The sequence below is a fragment of the Battus philenor genome, unplaced genomic scaffold (assembly GCF_028537555.1).
Source record: "Battus philenor isolate CCGP_79_NKW_IND1 unplaced genomic scaffold, ilBatPhil1.0.hap1 SCAF_8, whole genome shotgun sequence".
In the NCBI taxonomy this organism is placed as follows: domain Eukaryota; kingdom Metazoa; phylum Arthropoda; class Insecta; order Lepidoptera; family Papilionidae; genus Battus; species Battus philenor.
Genome location: NW_027181748.1, coordinates 15,185,012 through 15,205,561, shown reverse-complemented (window position 1 = coordinate 15,205,561; position 20,550 = coordinate 15,185,012). Strand labels below are relative to the sequence as shown.

General features: G+C 34.4%; 1 protein-coding gene across 1 annotated transcript; it reads left to right on the top strand.

The window, feature by feature from the left end:
• Positions 1–8,677: 8,677 nt before the first annotated feature.
• DCTN4-p62 (dynactin subunit 4) lies at positions 8,678–18,428 on the top strand. The gene is made up of 9 exons (XM_068775142.1): positions 8,678–8,871; positions 10,049–10,170; positions 10,978–11,126; positions 12,520–12,674; positions 13,293–13,455; positions 14,045–14,228; positions 14,864–15,071; positions 15,848–15,990; positions 17,538–18,428. The coding sequence occupies exons 1-9, from the start codon at positions 8,743–8,745 to the stop codon at positions 17,734–17,736; spliced, it is 1,452 nt and encodes a 483-aa protein (XP_068631243.1). The 5' UTR covers positions 8,678–8,742; the 3' UTR covers positions 17,737–18,428.
• The last annotated feature ends 2,122 nt before the right edge of the window (positions 18,429–20,550 follow it).

Here is a 20,550-nt window from a genome sequence, read left to right as displayed (position 1 = left end):
GGTCGTCAGCCCCGTCAGCATGTTGTACCATGCCAGTTTCATCGACCTAACGAAAATTTTAATTAATCCTATCAATTCAATTCTTGCAGTCCGTTCCACAAGAATGAGCTGATGTTTACACTTAAAAGGCCTAAGTCCTTTACCAGGTAACAGAGAGATGTCTCTTTTATGACCCTTATATAACTCCTACCACCGCATAGAAGTGGATCAAGAATTTACTTTCTAATTATTACTTTTCAGTAATTTCTTACAGTTTATGTTCTAGAAAGAGGAATAAGCCTGGTCGTCTTCCTGACGTCTTCTAATCAACACCACCATCATCATATCAACTAAATAGACGATCATTGCAAGGCATAGGCCAAAATCGATCTAGCAACTTCCTGTGAAATTGTCCATGTCGTTGATATACCTAATAGGAATTTCTACGAGCTACTTCTGTGAACTTGGATCTTCTGCGGGTATCCTTTCTGCGAATTTAGTGTCTATGGAGTGATTTATTTTTTAATACCCCTAAACTATAACGACGAGATCATACCTTCTTAAGGACTTACATCAACTGGTCAATGTGAAAACAGCTTTCTAATTTAATTGGTCCGAAGTTGAATAACAACCATGAATCACTATTCGGAAATACTCTTCCAAGAATGAAAATAAAACATAAAGTATACGAACTGTATAAAAATAAAAACAAACAATAAATATACAATAAATACAAATGGATAATAAAACTGGAATTATTTAAAAATATATATGTTAGTCGTTTAATATAGTTTACCGTAACAAACAAGTTTTATCGTATGTCGGCGAAAGTGGCTTTAAGGTTAAAAAAAATGGTCGCATACTCGAAACCAATACTGGCCCTTCTAAAATAAGAAATGTAACCTTTTTAATGAAACACTAGAGTTTTTTTTTTATGTATTTAAAACTTTATTGTAATACATAATTTCAAATCAAAATTGCTACACAGCAATGTTACGTAACATTTTCTTTCTACAATATCATAATTGAAACCTGCAACTATAACACCTGGTTCCAACAAGAAGGCGCGACACCCCATACATCCACGAGTCTATAGCAGTTGTGAAATGTTTCGTAGAAAATTGACATCCAACAATTGAGTCCAGTATTAACACCACAAGATCTTTTTATCTGGGGGTACTCGAAGAACCGCGTTTATGCCAATAAAACGACAATTGCTCAACTCAAAAACAACATTTACGTAGAAATGTCTGCTATACCAGAAGCTGTGTCAACTAGATTTTATGAATTTGCGGCCTAGTAAAGAGTAGTATGTTCGTTTAGATGACAAATGGCTCAGTGATATTGTTTAAAAAAAAATTACCCGTTTCCACTTTTCACTTTTTTTATTAGTATTTGTATTCCACTGAGATAAGCGTCCGTGCCTTTGTTTTTAGAATTACGTTTAATATTTGCAAAAAAAAAATTGTTTTTGCTCACATTTTGCATGTTACAGTATTTAAGTCTCTTAAACTAATTACTAACTTTAATCGTAATTTTTTATTTAACACTAAGTTCATGTCAATAATTTTTATGATTATTTTTTAAAATCTGTAAAATCCTGAAAAAAAAGACTTATTAGACTTAGGGTTATTAAACAATGCTTTTCAATCATAAATTTACTGAAATTTAAAATGATCTAACTATATATAAATAAACAACATTTTCAAACATCTAGGCAGTTGAACTGAGCATTAAATTTACATTATAAATAATAAAGATACATAATAGATACATTTACATTGTAAAGCATGTTATCAACGCAGTTATTCGATAATTTATTGGTATACAAATTCATAGCATTAACATAACAGACAGACGGTCGTCTGACCACTCAGCGCGGTGATGTAACAGCGCAGGGGTATTGGCCCTGTTGTAAAAGATGCAAAATAAAAGTAAATTGCTCAGCAAACGCTTATTACACACATAAATAAAATTAAATAGCCTTTATCCGCTGTCATTAACATTCAGTAACTACTTTCGTCAAAATAATAATATATTTTTATTTATTTCCGCCAAAAGTGAGGAAATCCGTAGTAAGTGTACACAAACGCACATCAATAGGTCTTCATTCTCGTATATATATATATATCATATTTAGATAGACAAGATAAGAGGACACATTTCTTATTCATATATATATATTTAAAAAAAATATTCTCTTTCTATTCTTATTATTTCCTAACTCTTCTTTTGTCCATCTCAGTAACTCTCACTCGTTTCTCTGTTTTTCTTCCCATAATCCTTTGCTTTTCAAACATCACCATTGCTTCCTACACTGCTTTTTTAATATATTCTATTTTACTATTTTGTTTATCTGTATTCTTAACAATTGTGGTTATACCTAGTTTTAATTTTCTTTTACTCTTACACCTTATTTCTATCACAATTTTTAATCACTTATTTTGTATCACATATATTTGCCTTCACCCTTCCAAAGATTGTTAAGTTTTATCACCTTACCTATTACCTTGGAATATTCCAAGAAGGTGTGGCGACTTACCTCTTGTTCCATTGCTTCATATGTCTCCATCCTCTATACACTCCTGCAACCAAAATTTGCTGTCCATACGTCTACATCAATTACGGGACAGCTGGTGACTACGATACCTTTGATCAGAGTGCTTGGACAGTCGTTGGAGACAAAAGGTTCTCAAGTATCAACCACGAGGTAGGTAAACAAGCGGGTAGTCACTGAAAGCAGGCAGCGCCAGACCTATCATCGAGGCGTGCTTCGGATGAGGCCTAATCCTTGCAGTAGACGCCCATCAGTTAAAATAATGATGGTTTTCCACTATAGATTATTTATTAATTTTAAGCCTCAAAAGAAGAGTGTCAGACTTGCCCAATGTCATAAAAATTAGTATTAAATAGTAGTTTCTTTATAATCATATCCCATAGTAAACCCACGAGGATTCCACAAAAAAAAGGTTCCCACGAGGATTCCGCATAAAACCGTTTGAGTGTTATATGGGCAATTATCAAATCAGGACGTGTTTGGAACCCTCGTAGCTTTAAGTTGAAAGATGCTAAAATAACTAGGTTCCAATCGGCGTCCACAAATAATACATATGTGGGTAATATGCAGGAATGATATGGCTTTGTAATTTCGCAGTTTAAAACTACAAATTAGTTGAGTAAGAAAATGAGAGAGTTCCATTTATAATAATGTCCCGACTCACAGCCTGAAGCCACACACTGGAGAATGGTATAAGTGTTCTAATTTCGATAATACAGTTGTGACGTCATGTTTTTTACGTCACCGAACTTTTCTCATATATCACATATTGCACGAATAGCCTTGTGATTCTTGGCTTCTAGTATATAAACATCTCAAATCAAAGTTCCCACTACATTTACTTGTTTAGAATTATTATTTGAAATATATTTGTGAAATACTTTGAAATAAAACGATGATAATTCAAACATTTCAACAGTTTAAGTAAGTAAGATGTTTAAATAGTTATTTACATAAGTTATACCACAAGATCATCGAACGTATGACGCAAACATGTATCGGATTCAGTGGATGCATATTTTTGCGTTTGTTATCATAGTTTCTTGATGAAAACTACTTCCGCAAGTCGGGACGCATATCGAAATCCGTTTATTAATTAACTAAGAGGTTATGTTAAGGAAAAATTGATCAATAAAGCACATTATTCTATTAAAGATAATTGATTTCATTTTCACGTGACAAAAAGGAGATTTATGAAATGATAAAATTGTAACTGGCTTTAAAAAACTAACTTTCTATTTTCTTTAGAATCAATATTCCGAACCAGACAATAGTATAAAAAGAAAATTAGGAGCAATAATATATACATTTAAATGTCAATGTCTAAATTTACAAAGATGAACAATCCGTGTACAAAATACGCTATCTAATAGGCTGTATTTTGTACACGGAAACACGATTTTCCCTGATCCGTATTTAAATAGCAAGAAAAACTTTGAGCTTTTCACGTAACCTTAGACGAGGGCTCCCTCGGGATCCTCAGCTCAGAATCCAAGAACCTACATTACTTGATCGGGATGCCACGAAACTCTTAATTCTGGCGTAAAAGCCCCGAAAACCTGACTCGGATAGCATGGACTTCTTTTGTTGGTTTCCGGAGGGATAGCTTTTAAATGTTCAAAGCGCCCTGTCTTTGGTGAGAGGCAGGGCTAAGAGCGTATATTCCTTACCTACTAAAATCATCTCCTCGTTAGGAGCATCCGCCGGATATTCTTCGGAACTGACGCGTTTACCAAAGTATTCAGCCAAGGCACATCCTGGTGAGAAGCTGAATCTCCCTCGGCATCCTCGCTGTAAGCGCAGCAACATTAGACCACTTCGAGTTGCTGCCCTCCAAAGGCGATGAAGCTGATGTACTTCTAATTGCATCATATGTACAGGCTGGGGATACCTGTCCTAGCCTATCTATAGTTGGCTATATATCTAGATCCCATTAACTTTAATCAGCATGGATGGACTGACTTATCTTTAGACACGAGCACGTAATTTCGAACAATAACCTCGAAAACAAAAGTCCAAGAGATATCCACTTGGGCTGTCATTGAATTAATATGTTATATATGTTTATTATATGTTTAATAATCCTACTAAAGAATGCCCAACAGGACCAACCCTGGACTTGGACGGTTACTTCAAGGTGGATAACATTACTATCACTTAAGAAAGCGTTACGCTGGCAGAAGAAGTGTCAGAAGAAACTCCAGCCACGCTACTGTCTCTATAATCTCGGTATGCTTCGAGCATGTTTGCTAGTGCTAATGCTAGCTACCTAATGTATGCATATATATATATATATATATATATATATATATATATATATATATATATGTATACATATATAAAAATATATCTTGCGGGTTCAAATATAAAATTGTAAAACCCTGTCTATACGAGAATCTGTTTTAACAAATCTTGGTAATGTATTGGTCTTTGAGTGTACCAACATCGAACAACTTTTTTCCCCATTTTATAACATAAACAGAATATTTTTTTTAAATAGAGAACGCAAATTTGGTATTGCTATATTGTATTTGAAAAGCGTAGGCACCACGTCTTGTGATAAAATGCGTTATTGCCACCAAAAAAACACGTAAAAATTAACTATACAATCAATTTGCAGTTACTAATTACCGGTTTACACAACGAAAAAGTTTCTTGATAAATAAATATCAAAATGAATTACAGATTTTTGACACTAGAAAATTTCATCACCAAAATATACCACTATTAAATTTACCCTCTATACAATAACAAGCGTGAATATATCCAAAAAAAAATATGTATTCTACTAACGATCGTTCAATTCGTTTCGTCTTTGTCACAAATCAATCACTCTGACGCACAATAAATATTCCTGTGGCCAATTGGAACGACGTCTAAACTTGAATCCTAAGCGACTTTGTAACGAGTAATTAATACGTGTAGATTTTCCATCATCGCTGTCAATTACAGGACATCCTGTCGGGAAAAAAAATACATCATAGATTATGTAGATTATAAAAATGTCACGTACGTAATATTACGACATTACAGCAAATTAACATAGATTATATAAAACTAGAGAAGAATATTAAATAAAACTTTTTTGTGTAAAGTTATTGGGAGGCCACAATAAAAATCATCATCATCACCATAGTTTCAACCATACGACACTGCAGGATATATGCCTCTCCCCAAAGTTTTACAATCAGAATCGGATGGAAGCAGCTTGCATCTAGCGTATTCTGATTTGTTTAACGAGGTCATCTATCTACCTTTAGTGTCTCTACTTCAGGACATTAAGGCCTCAGTGGGTAACTATTCTACGCGTTATGTAGCCTGCCTGCTGTCATACATATAATCGTGTTCAACAGTGACGAAAGAAAAAAGCATTTTAAAAATGGAATATCATAGATATCCTTCAAGTGTTTAGTTACAAAATAATAGATAAGAGAACATCAGAAATTCCGCTTACATCTCAATGCGAGCAGTTACATATTCAACATTTCATGGTGACCCTATAAACGGATGACATAATTGGATCCCTCGATAGGTTTCGCAACATATTACGCCATTAGAAAGCCGAGGCCGTCCACGTAGGTTCCTGTTGGCGTGCCTTAAAAAGTTTGAGTGCGTTCGCGGTTAAAATTCCCGCCGCGTGACGCCGTGTTAGGAATCCGCACATTAATAACGTTCGGAAATCGCGCGACAGAATTGGGATGGACGTGACCCGACTCTCCCATCCGTTTCAGGACATTTATTTTTATGTTTACATCTCTAACAGGCGACAGAAAACTATCTCATGGATCTTAACATATATACGGTACATATACCAAAACTGCATTTTTTTATTTTTGTCTGTCTGTTTCGGCTAATCTCAGAAATAGTTGGACTGACTTTGACGGAACTTAAACCGGTAGCTGATGTAATACAAAGTAACTTAAGCTACTTTTATCTCAGAAAAATTCTCGAACGAAAAAAATAAATAAAGTAATTTTTTTATAAAATTCCACGCGGACAAGTCGCAGGCACAGCTAGTCACAGATAAAACAAACTACTTCTAACAATACTAATCTCAAAAAAAATTAAATAACTATACTGACATCATTTATAATGTAAAATACCACTAGCAATTAGAAAGGCTAATCATTATACTATTATAATAAACAAAATTAAGTATTTTTCATTTTGATTTTTTAAAACAACAAATGTCACAAAAACAAGGTTTTATTTTGTGAAAAGATTGTACTAAAAGTAAGGACTCCGACGCAAACAATATTTATCATCAAAGTACATAACAATAGGTCATAGTTTCAGCAACTTGATTGGATGTATTTCGTTATACCCGCCATTTCGTAACGAATATTTTCCATTAAATGCTATAGACAAGAAAGTTTATTAATGTAAGCTTTGGACTCTATATCGAAGTCAGGACTTTATTCAGATCAGTTCATGTTACCCTTTTAGAGATTGCTTCCAACATGACCAGGAATGTTTCTAGATGATATGACAAGAAATTGCCCAAAAAAAATGTTTTAATTTTTATGTAAAGAAACATTTGTTTCCGTTAAAATTCGTCGTCCGGACATCCAAGGTGAAGGGCGAAGGAACCTATACAGACAATTTGAAATGTAGTCTTTCTACAAGGCTTTATAATTCTACATTGGATAAGTGATGGACTTCCAAGGAAAGTTTTATTCTATTTATATTTAGGAAATAAGTAATAGTAGAGCGATGCTCTACTACAGGGACAGCTGCAACAGCTACAGGGGAACTCCAACAGCCAGTTATAGCAACGGAATCCAACACAGGATCTACCACAGATAACTGAACACTTTCTCGCACAGAGACTAAAAAATTTAAGACTTTTTAAGTCGCTGGTTCTCGAGCTTAAGGGAATCTCATGTTAAATTAAATTAAAACGAGGTTAAGGCTGCATTTAACCGTATGCATTCCTATGACAGAAGAGAATATACTCTTCCCTATCTTAATCGAGATTGGCCTCATAAAGAGTTTTCAGAACCACAGAAGGGACACCGTAAGTGCATGCACAAAGTATAGGCACAAACCAACCAATATTAGTACCATAGGCTAACTGATTCTTTAATCTTAGCCAAAAGGCCAAAAAAAGATAAGCAAACTTGTCAGATAAGATTTGAAGAATGTGTATATCATATAAGCAACTGTACCATCTCAGCATTTTTTCTTTAACATTTAATCTATACCAGTGATTCTCAAAGTGGTCTATATCGACCCCTAGGGGTCTATGGCAACCTGCAAGGGGTCTACGTCAGCGAAGTTTGGGGGTCCGTGAAATGAAAATGGGGGTCCGCGATAATGGATCTCAAAACATACACTGATAGTACCTGTTTACTTACATCATACTATCTTATAATATTAAAACATTTAAATTATTTATAAAAGTACCTATGAAGTAAAAAATATTAATATGTTACTTATATTTTACATAACAGATACAAAATTTTATTTTGAGTAGTTTTAATTTAAATTCAATTAATAAATGTATCAATTAATATGTGTTTTTACTTTAAGTTTTTAACACTAAACTTAATTACAGTAAGAAATTTACAGGAAATCAATATCAGGTAAGTAGGGGGTCTACCCAACACGGAAAAACGTGGCAAGTGGTCTACGACACAAAACAGTTTGGGGAACTCTGATCTATACAAAGAGCTTTTTTACATTATTTCAATAGAGATCGAATGAAATTCGACCACTAACACTATCATATTCCGAGTAACATGTTAAATATAATCAATAATTGCAGTTATTTAAATAACCATCAACCATGCGACAAATGCATTCAGGTAGACATATATTTTAAGTATCACAGTGAGTCAATTCAAACATAAAATCTTATTTGTGTCGTCTTAGCGACATCTCTAGAGCTATAAGGTAACTATTATTACTACAGATAATGTTTAATGTTAGTTAATCTCGTAATGATAACTTTTATTTTATTTGCTTTTTAGGAGATTTAATTCAAGTCATAATTTAATATAATTAGTTAATAGAATTTAAAATTGTCATAGAGTACTAAAATATACTCGTAGGCAAGACGTATTCAGAAAATTAAAAAAAAATCAACAAATGACAATATTGACAGCATCAAACTCTAACGTCAGTCGAAACTGACTCATAGTGTTTTATACCTGTATTTATATTCATTTTCAATTTTTTAAATAAAAAATTGAATTCCCATAGCCATGGCGTATCTAACGCAGCCTGATTACGTGAAATACGTCTGTTCGTGCGGTCAGCTCAAGCCGATAACCAGCTTATACTTTTGTCGGCACTGCTTGCAAATACGATGCGGTTTTTGCATTTGTCACGAAGTAGGTATCTAAACATTTCACATTAAAAAAAGACGCCAGTTTATCAATAAATACTTGCATAATTCTGGCTATAGCATTCTTATAAGATATAACTTGGACTTTGGTTACACCACAAACTGCCTTTAATGGTTGAGAACCGACGTAACCAATATTTAGTGATCACGATATTTAGGTTTCTGCACTATTCCAACAAGGCAACGGCGAGAGCTCTTTATCCCTTAAACTAAATATCAAACTAATAATTACTCCTATTGGGATTTTTTTTTCATTTAAACGTTAGATTCATGAAAACACCTCCATATATTTCATGGCTTGTTTGTTGTTAAACAATATCTTCCATTTATTATATGACGGATCAGAAAAGTAATGGCTTAGAATACAACATATGAGATTGATTTATTGTAACAAAAGCATAAAAATTACTTTAATCAAAATATAAGAGTAATAGTACAATATATCTTAAAAAAACTCTCCTTTGTATAAAATAATGACTACATATCTAAATATTCAGCGTTAGTTTAGTAGAGCAAAGTTATTAATGCATTAGAGATTAAACAAAAATTAAAATATTAGTTTTGGGTGACTAGAAAGAAGCTAAATAAAATATTATTATACATACATGAAGAAAAATATACCTATAGCTTAATGTCATTATCAAAACAAAATGTACCATCATCACTAGTTTCCTGACCAAATTTTTGTATGAAATATGTCAGAAATGTGATTCATTTTATGGTAAAATAAATATGTTTATCATCATCATTTCAGCTGAAAGACACCCACTGCAAGGACTACTTCCCCCTCTCCCTGCCCTTAAAAAAAGGCACAATGACCTGTTTTGTGTCACCCCATCTAGCATCTTTTTGAGACCTTTGCTACATCGTCAGTCTACTTATTGGAGAGCCCATCCATGCCATGTCTACTGGCTCATGGTTGTCACTTGAGAATCTTCAGCCCCAACACCTGGTTGCAAAAGCAATATACTCCACCTACTTCAAATGAGCAACTCTTAAAGCTATATCTGTGACCTTGTTTCTTTTTTGACCTCAGAATGCAGCATGATCAAGGCAAAAAATATTTCAAATTTTTGTAAGCAAATGTTAGTTTGATGAAAATACTACACTAAAATAAACAGATGTTTATGGTTGTATACAATACAAAGTCATGTAATTTTTAGGTGGACTCTCACTACTGCGCAAACTGCCTCGAGAATATGCCTTCATCGGAAGCTAGACTCAAAAAGAACCGTTGCAGTAGTTGTTTTGACTGCCCTAGCTGTTTTCACACACTTTCAACGAGGTAAGCATTTCGACTTTCTAAATCCCAATGTTAATATGGAGAGATACAAATGTAGTTTAAATGGAATATATTCATAAAGACTTTTCTATGATTAAATTTCAGTATTCCATGAGTGTAAGTAAATAGCTGATCTAGGATATCCAGATTATTAATATGGTTGTGTGTCCTAATCTATTAAGCAACATTGGATTATGTTAGAATATCTTTTGTGTTAAGAAATCTGAACATATTGTATTTTTTATTTGCAGAATTTGTGTATTGGCTGATCTCTATTTCCAGGTTTTTTAATAATCTTTGTTAATGTGTTTAACATCTAAAATAAAATAAACAGTACATTGTATGTCTTCAAATGTAATGCTTAATAAAACTTTTTTGTTAAACTGATTGGTAATAATAGGTGTTAGGTGACAGAATTTGGATTTATAATTTAATTTTTCTATACCCATGAGGATGGGGAGAGGCAGCACTTACTTCTTTATTCTAATTTTTAACATATTATCTTATCCCCCCAAGGGATTTTTTGGTCAAGGTGTTTAAAAGGTAATATCTATGAAACAAACCCAGTGATCATGTCAGTGCATAAAGAAAATATCATTCGCAAGAAATTCCTGTTTCTGGTAGAGAAACCCCATTCTCTGAAGGGCCGTCACAAAGCCTCTGAACCGTGAAGCACCTACCCCAACTAAGCTCTGTTTTACCTAAGGCAAAAACTATCCTTTATACAACAGGTTATTATAATGGTAACACCATTGATTTTATTGTACATGAGTTATTAGTTTTAGCAATGGGTTTATTATTCCATACCAGGGCCACCTTGGTACAACCGCGGCAAACAACGGAACAGGGCTCAGGAGATGCGAAAGTAGAAAATAAACAACCGAAGAAGATGTACTACCTCTCGTGCTTCAACTGTCGGTGGACATCGAGGGATGTCGGTATACCTGATCAGCCAGTGGGTAAATGCTTTTAAATCTATTTAAGTAAATCATGGTGATTATACAGGGTGATCGGAAGTAGGGGTAAATGTATATACCTCATTTGCTATCAATTTATGTATGGTACACTTTATCTTAAAATCAGTGATTTCAATAATGTCAGACTTAGTTTTTTTTTATGAAAAACATGTTTATAGAGAATAAAATGTTCACACATTTCAAAATCTTTATAAACACATTTCCAAATCTTAATAAATTATTTAGACCCACAAAAAGTAAAAAATTGATGTTATCTGGTTTAAATGGCATAGTATAATAAAACATAGTTTTTTTGTTCAAATGATGATTTATAGCTACTTCTGCCATGCAGCAGTAGTCGTGCAAGCCCGCTAGCCCGCTTATAAATGCGCATGCGGCAAACAATGCAAATTACACAACTACCACTGTTAAATCACTCAACACGTGTTTCACCCCTCCATGGGGCAACCTCAGGACTAATGTTTGCCGCATGCGCATTTATCAGCGGGCTGGCGGGTGGTGCACTTTATTGCACGACTACTGCTGCTTGGCGGAAGTAGCTATATATTGGTCCTTTTCTTACTAAGGATGGACTTCCGTAAAATAACACCTGAATCCATTAAATATTATTATAAAAGAAAACAATAATAATAGTTGTTCACAGCACATGAATGAATTCCTCCTTTTAATAACTTTCTAAAGAGGTGTAGTGTCTCAAATTTAGCTTCATATTTTATTAAAAAAAAATTGTTTTGTGGTATCCATGTTAAAAATTGTTTACAAAAATTATTTACAACTCTTTCAAATAAAAAATAATTATTTTAATTATGCACAAACTGATGGCCTCTGTTTCAAACGCGAGCATGAAGCCTTTATTCCCGGTCAAATTTAGAGGCTCGCTCTATGTATCGTGTTTGCTTGAAATCTAAGAGAAATAGTCTTGGTTGGCATGATTTTTAAAAATACAAACCCTGTTAAAATCAAAATTGAAAAATACTTCCAATATACTCGCACATATATAATACTCTAAGTTTGAATTTTCCTGTTTGCTTTTACATTGAGTTTGTTTATATACTTTGATTTTATATATAATAATTGGTTTATTTGCGAGTGTAGGGTTATCAGATTTTAGTAATAACCAAAACTTTTTCAGTTAAATTTTATAAATTTTAAAAATGTTTGCGGTTAAAATTATTGCATCACCTTATCCACTAGTATCCCTTGGCAACAGTTTAAAAAACAACAACAAAAATATGTATAAGTATATTATATATAAATCAAATCAAGGCCAATGAAATATATTAAAAGAGATAATCGAATTCGAAATAAATCAACTTTAATGTGAAAATTCAAATTATATTAAGAAATTAAATAGAAATTATTATTATTATTGTAGCGTCAGGTGGATGGCCAGAGAGGGTTAATCCGCATGCACAACGCATCAACCAGCTCTTAGATTACTACAAGGCTATAGTGCAACAAGAGAAACAGGAGAAGTTGGACAGAGAGCGGAAGAAGTTTGCCATCAGAGGGAAATACATAACTCTTACAGTGAGTATTCTCTTCTTAGTAATTTTCTACTCAATAATTTTTTTATTTACTATTTCCAATAAATATCTGTCAGGAGTAATAGGACTGCAGTATTCACATCGTGCATGCGTGCAGCAAACAATGTGAAACACAACTACCACTGCTAATCCACTCTACACGTGTTTCACCCCTCCACGAGGCATCCTCAGGAGATGTTACACCGACCAGTGCCAAACACAGTGACTCGGTTTTGGCACTGGTCTGCATTGCGGAAGTACCTATATATTATTCCCTTTCTTAGTTAGGATCGACTTCCGCAAGGTAATAAGATATGCAGAGGAACCAAAGTCACTGATTTAGCTCAAAGAATTGCTGGTCTGAAGTGGCAGTAGGGACACATTGCTGGTGCACCACAGAGCCGTTAAGCACAAAGGTTTTTAAGTGGCGAACACATGCAGGAATCCGGCTGGATGTAGGCAGCTCAAAACCGGTCATTGTGCTTATTTCTAGAGGAGGCCTTTACCTTGCATTGGACTTATATTGACTGACATGATAGAATGTATTGTTAAAAATTATCAATAATAAAAAAATAAGTTGTGTAAATTGTAGGATTACCCACATCTAATTTTGTTTTTACAGGACAAGACGGGACTGACTGGTGCAATGGCCAGAAATATAGCCGGACTGCCTTCCAGTGAGAGCTCGTCTTCCGCCATAGCTAACTTCACGCCCAGTAAGGCTTCAGAGAATGTGGAACCGCTCCCAGAGGAGTTCTACACCAAGGAAGTGAATATGAATCAAGGTATGTTTCATTTCTTTCAGCTGTAAATCAGTACCGATTGGATTATGTGATTTATCTCACAAAACTGCACTAAAGTGTCTAGGTTTAGTCACATTTCCCTTCATGATCAGTGTCACTGAATTGCAACTAATTAAACTGAAAATAGAAACTAACATATCACAAACAATTGCGCACTTGCTTATTATTCATTTCACAAGCAAATTTGTAGTATTAATGAATGCATAAAAAATATATTACATTTACAATTTTATTCAATTAAACTCACGATATATGTGAGCAAAGTTTTAATGAACAAGTGGGGAATTTATGAGCAAGTATGAAGATTTTTAAGCAAGTGTGGTGATAAATAATCGGTCTCAAATAATAAAGTCATAACTGCCAAATTAGACTGATAATACAGAAAGACAAAAGATGAGACTCAAAATAGTTTTTAAGCGATTTGTGATATTGATCAATGCATAAAAAATACAAAAAAAATTGTTGCAATACATAACTTTATTAAATCATATTGCATTTCTATTTATTCAATGGGCCTGACGATATAAGCAAGTTAAGATGGATTTATAAGCAAGTGTGGTGTGGTCTTCAGTGACGAGTATGGCACAACGACTGGCATCCCCGGAATGGCAGCCAGGGTCCGCATCGCGCCTGCACCCGCTGCCCAGGCTGCTGAGTGTTAAGCGCAGCCAGCGCTGCCGTGCCTGCGACCACAACCTCACCAAGCCCGAGTACAACCCCGGCTCCATTAAGTTCAAGATCGAGCTCCTCGCTTTGTAAGTAATCTCATACTACTAATTTCCATTTATTTGCTAATCTCTATTTCCACATTTGGTATATGTTATTAAGATATCGTACTAGTTTTACTAGAGAAGTTTGTAAAGTATATGGACATATGTTTTGTATAACATAATGTAAGATGTATGAGTTCCCGTCCAGTCTGCGAATAAGCGGCTATTAGAAATGATGTCGTCGTTTGATTCCTAGACTTCTGTGTGTGTCTAGATATCTGCCTAGATATAACTAGATACTTGTTATAAAGAGCAGAAAATATTTAAAAGAAGAGTTTGTTTATTGAACCTATATTCCACAGACCATTGTCTGATTTTTTCTTTGACTTTTTACAATTAAATTTTAAATATTTTTTTACTTTTCTATATGTCACAGTGTTAAGCTGTTACTTTAGTGCAGTGTTTCCCAAACGTGAGGCCCACGCTCCATTGTGGGACAATTGGATTATTAGCGGGGGCAATTCGTAAATTGATTCGATGCGAGTTTAACCCTTTCGTTTTATTTTTAAAATTAATATATGTTATATTAGGGAGCGTGAAAATTTTAGAAAAGCAATTTTACACTAAATTGTAGTACAGTACTCAAAATTCCTATTGCAAACAAGATACATTTTATACAGCTACCATGTCCCGGAGGTGAAGATAATATCCTACGAACCAGTGAAACCCGGCAGCACTTCGGCGCTTCTCTTGAAGCTGACCAATCCGACCGGCCACGAGATGCAGATCCACCTTCTGCAGCCTGAAGACGTGCCGGAACCTGAAGAGAGACCTGAGGAACCTCAGAGCATTGAGAAATCTCTGGAGAAGTCTCTCAACATGGATAAAGTATGATAACATTCAATTTTTTTTCTGTTAACAGCTTTTAATATACACAGGGTGATTAAATATGTCTGTATACAAAGCACATTTATCGGCAAAAAGTTCCATAGCAGTATTTTTCAAGTTTTCATGTACGTTGCCTATAATATATGAAGAAAAAACAATTTTAAAATTTATATCAAATATAAATTAATTGTTGCTTACTATCTATACCTGCAGGCTTTTTATTGCCAGAAACTATAGGCACGTCGCATTTAAAAATAAAAAAAATATATTATGTATTACTATATTTAATGGAATCATGCGTTACCTTGCGGAAGTCCATCCTAAGTAAGTAAAGGACCAATATCTAGCCACTTCCGCACATGCAGCGGTAGTCGTGCAACAAAGTGCACCGCCCGCCAGCCCGCTGATAAATGCGTATGCGGCAAACAATGCGAATTACACAACCGCCACGGTTAAACCACTCAACATGTGTTTCACCCCTCCACAGGGCATCTTCAGGAGTTATGTTACACCGATTAGTGCCAAACACAGAATCACTTTATACGAAGTGATTGGATATAGGTGTAAAAATTTTAGAGCAGTGTTTCCCAACGTAGGCCCACGCCCCAAAGGAGGAACACTTTGTTTAGGGAGCAATTCGAAAATCGACAAGAGTTTAACCTTTTGCATGTAAGAATTTTAGAAAGGCTAAGGTGGGGTATAACACAAAAAAGGTTTAATAATACTTGTTTAAACCATTGTGTCATTCCCTATAAAGCCTTTTGTGTATGAACCAGGATACTTCGTGGTACGAGACGGTGCGACGCAAGGCTCAGCTGCCGACCGCGTGTCGTGTGGCCACGCCCACCGTCGCACTCACGCTCGCGCAACGCGATGACGCCGCCGAGTACGACGACGACGCGGCCCACGACGACAGCGAGTAAGTGACTAACTTACTACTGCTTCTGGTACTTTTAACGTCGCATCACAGTCGAAGCGACTCGACAATTTTATCGCTAGACTTTGTAACATTAAAATATTGAAGCTAAACCAATACACAGAGATGAGGACTGCTTGGCAAAATGATCAAAGAACCTGAAGATAAATAGAAGATAAGATTTAGCCTAAGTCCACTGTACAGGAGGGAAGGAAGGTGGAGAGATAAGACGCTACCAATGTACCACAAGTCACTTTTCATTGCCTTGTGATTATTTGTACCTTTACCTGAGAAAGAGAAACATGTCATCACGCCTCTGCTGCTTATTGTCTCAGTCAAATGTCTCTATCACCTCATCCCTCCCCTTCTTCGCCAATTTTTTTAGAAGGATAAATAAATATATGAATGCATGCGTTCATGCATGAATATGAGTGTGTGTGCGTTCGTACATGCAAATGTGCACACATGCTAGCCCGTTTGTGTGGGTATGTCACAAAAGCAATTTATTTACTAAGATTTTAATCGAAATATGTGGAAAAAGTAACTGTTGAGTTTCTGACCGGCTCTTAGAAGATCAACTTTTCAAGCCGGCTGTAGCTTTTTTATGGCCCCCGATATTGGGAGCTTCTCGTACCCCCCTATCTGGTGTGGGACAGGGACTTTTTTGTTTACATTTATTTTATTTTTTCACATACATTTTTTTTCTTTCTCTTCTTTCATACTTCATATTATCTTTCATTCATTTCTTTCTATCCTCAATTTCACTGTCTTTCCCTTTCGCTCTGTATTGCCTTTCATTCGTTCCTCATTACTTTTAGATTTTCTTATATTCTATATCACATTTTTTACTTATATTCTATTATTATTCTAAATCATATTACTTTATTTTGCTTTTATTTTATCTTTGTCAGTCTTATTTGTTTACAATCTTTTGCCGGCTGTAGCTTACTACTTATAACGTTAAAATAATCAACGATTCCAAAGCTCTTGTAAATGCCTACAATGCGATTAAAATAAGAATAGGACGGGCTCTCGGCTAACTTCACTCATATAAGTACGGTCAGCATTAAATATATAAAATAAAAAAAAAAATAATTGTTTTTGTTGATTGTTTAATTTGTTCTACAATGAGCAAAAGAGGTAGTGTTTTACATCGGCAAACTCGAGAAATTATCAGCAATGTTGATAAGTACTTCGAGGAAGAGAAAAAACGTGCCATATTGTTGTTGGACCAGTTAAAACAAGCAACAATTGTACCAGGGCCAGATGGCAATATTCATATATCGCGTGATGTATTTGGAAGTTTCATTAAACATTTGGAAACTGCTTCGAAGGTAACCGAGCGAGTGACTTTAGCCACTGGTATTATTTTTTAACATTGCTTTTTTTGCACACTATACCGAGTTCCCGTTGTGACGTCACAACATGGCGCTAGGCCGGTCCTATTCTTATTTTAATCGCATTGTACATAATTAATGATGTTTCGTGTTTTGGAGGAGAACTTTATCCTATAGTGTGCGTCTATCAGCTGACACGAAGATGTTTTACAGCATAATCATGTGGCGTAAGTCGAACAAGCTGGCGCTGCGGCTGCAGGTGAACGCTGAAGAGACTGCAAGTGGCGAGGCGCTGGTGCCTCTTGCGTTGCAGTACCGCTACCGCAACACGGTGCAACCTGGAGCGCAGCAGCCACGAGACCACACGCTGTACGCCACGCTGCTGCTGCACCTGGGCGACGTCTGCGTCTAGACACACACTGATACTTCGCTGAATGCTAGTGAACTATCCGATGCGGTACCCTTTGAATATGATACAAAAACACACCTTTAAGTTTCCACTGGATGCATTTCCCCTTATGAAATCTCTACTAAGATACAGCTAGTAGCGTCTTGCTTCCATATCTTAATATTGGTGAAAAATAAGACACTGATACACGCAACATAGGTTTGAAATATCTTGTAATCACGGTTATAATGAACTTTTACATTGGGAACTTAGATAATCTAGTTTTATTGAATCGCCATAACGCGCCAAGTCCCTTGAAATCCATATGGGGTGCGTTCTGAAACATGCGAATCGCTACAAGCTGTCTTAGATTTCTGGGTTCGAATACATCACGTAATTCTTAAAGCTTTCATTACTTAAAATACAATGCAGTACAGTACCATCTTTATACTCTTACTGGACTCAATACCCCTCCATGAAGATGAAGCTTTACCTTCTAAATTACTACTGGAGGTATACATCACGTAAATCTAGAAAATTCATAAAAAAAAAATATTATTATTTGCAAAAAGACTAAGCATATTAAAACATGTATGTGATATGTGAAGAAATTAAAAATATATATTCAATACATATAAGCGACATCTATGTACGACTGTTATTTTTAAAGATTTGAGCTATATAAAAGAAATATCATGCGTATATGTTAATATGGATATGCCTGTTCTAATTTCAAAAAAACAATTCATCAAATTCTTCTTCAATCAAATCAAGTTTGTCATTTTGGTGACAGGTCACCATTATACTTGTATTCATTTATATTATTAATAGTCTTATTAAATTATTTAATTTAATTTATGTAAAACGTACATGTCAATATGGACATACCTTCTCCAAAATTCTTATAATTTGTCTGAATTACGATGACAGATAACCGCTATATTTGTTTGAAAATCGATTGTCCTGATAATCGATAGTCTCCAGAAAATCGGTTGTTAAGTTTAAAACCTCGCCATTTGTATTCAACATTGTTTAATATAAAAAAAAAATAATGATGATTTTATTTCCAACACACTGTCGCAATAGCCCATCGGTATAGACTAAGACTTACATTTGTAAGTCGCGTGTTCGATTCCCGAGACACTATCTTATATAATTCACACTTTGTGCATTAATTATACAGGATCGCTACTGCCCACAAACAAATTTTTAGATACCAAGATAGAATACCACACTGCGATCATCAACCCGACTGCCCAGATTGGCTAATATGGTATATCCTCACATAGACATCTTTGGGGGGAAAGCCTTTGCCGTGAAACGACATTTGATATTTAATAGTCTTGGACTTCTCCAATGAGAAAGAACTTCTTCATCTTCATCCATACCTTGTCTCTCCTTGACCAGATGCATCGATCATATGATGATTTTATAAGTCTGTCAGCTCATTGCTTATCTTGAATCCAGTGCTATCTACATTGTGAGTCTTAGAGTCCAACGATTTGTCCCTATAACATGTTACATAGTCTAAATGACCATGTATATATACTCAAGGCAGTTATAATAAATTATAGTATGTTTAAAGTCATATATATGTTTTGACTACGCTTGGAATAACTAAAGTTATTCCACCTATTCGGATCTATGACTATATGTGCTATATTTTATGATTAAAGCAACACTATTCATTTAACAAGTTTATTATTAATATTAACCTTCTATAGCCTTCGCAAACTTAGCTTCATGCTGGCTATGTTCTTTTATTATTACCATATTACATCGAATATAAGACGATATATCTTTGTGTTTCAATGCATTTATATATATTATTATTATGTCCCACACTCAATGATGGACAGATATATCATAATCAAAAAAGAAGAAGAATTATTAAAAAAATTATAAAGACACCCCATAATTTATAATGTCATAAAAATAATATATTGTATTAGAATATATTGCTTTTAAACGAAGAGTTGTTTATGCTGAATGATATGAATCTATTAAGTGAAGATGATGTTCTTTAAGTATATAGAATGATTGGTATTGGTGTGCATGCTTTAATGGGATGGATGTATACCTTTTTGTTGTGAAGAAATAATAAACAATGTATTGAGTAAAAAAATGTTTACTATCTGCTCCTATAGACACTTTACTACTAGAAGACATTGGCCTGTAACATTCCAATATAAATAAATTAATCTACACTACCCAGCGAATAAATATTGCACGTCGACCTTTGTAATGAGATAATTGGCTAGTTTTGGTTTCGTAGAGCATTATCTCTGTCCCACACTACCTATGTGACCTTTTGTCAGTCTTGCAATATTGTTGATATATTTAAAAGTATTCATTTTTTCCAGAATGATTCGAAAACGGTGTAAAGGTTTAACTCCAAAAATTAGCTTTCACACTTTCAAAACTATACACATAAGTAATCACCTTGTATTTTTGTTTTATTATACACTTGACAAAAATATTTTGGGCGTTTTTTTTAAATCTCCAGCTTGAAATATATAAAGTGCGTCTTATTATCGATGTAATACATTAAAATAACATTGTTTGTATAAATGAGGGTATTTTAAATTTTTACTTTAATATTATAGTTAATAATTGAGATAATCGTATATTTTGTGCAGCTTCATTTTTTATACAGATTATTTATATAATTTATATAATTAATTATATGAGAATTTAAATGAATTGGCTTCAGTTTTCTTTAGAAATGTTGGTAAAATTCTACTAAGAACTGTAGATTTAGTATTAATACAATTATTTATTATTTTTTAGCTGTTTCAAATTTAATATTAAGTTATTGTCTCACTATATATGCTTAAG

Bases quoted from the DNA above. Each gene is read 5' to 3' on its own strand.
- DCTN4-p62 (XM_068775142.1), top strand. From the start codon at position 8,743: ATGGCGTATCTAACGCAGCCTGATTACGTGAAATACGTCTGTTCGTGC. The intron at 11,127-12,519 runs GTAAATGCTTTT...TTATTATTGTAG, and splicing joins TATACCTGATCAGCCAGTGG to CGTCAGGTGGATGGCCAGAG. The intron at 15,991-17,537 runs GTAAGTGACTAA...GATGTTTTACAG, and splicing joins GCGGCCCACGACGACAGCGA to CATAATCATGTGGCGTAAGT.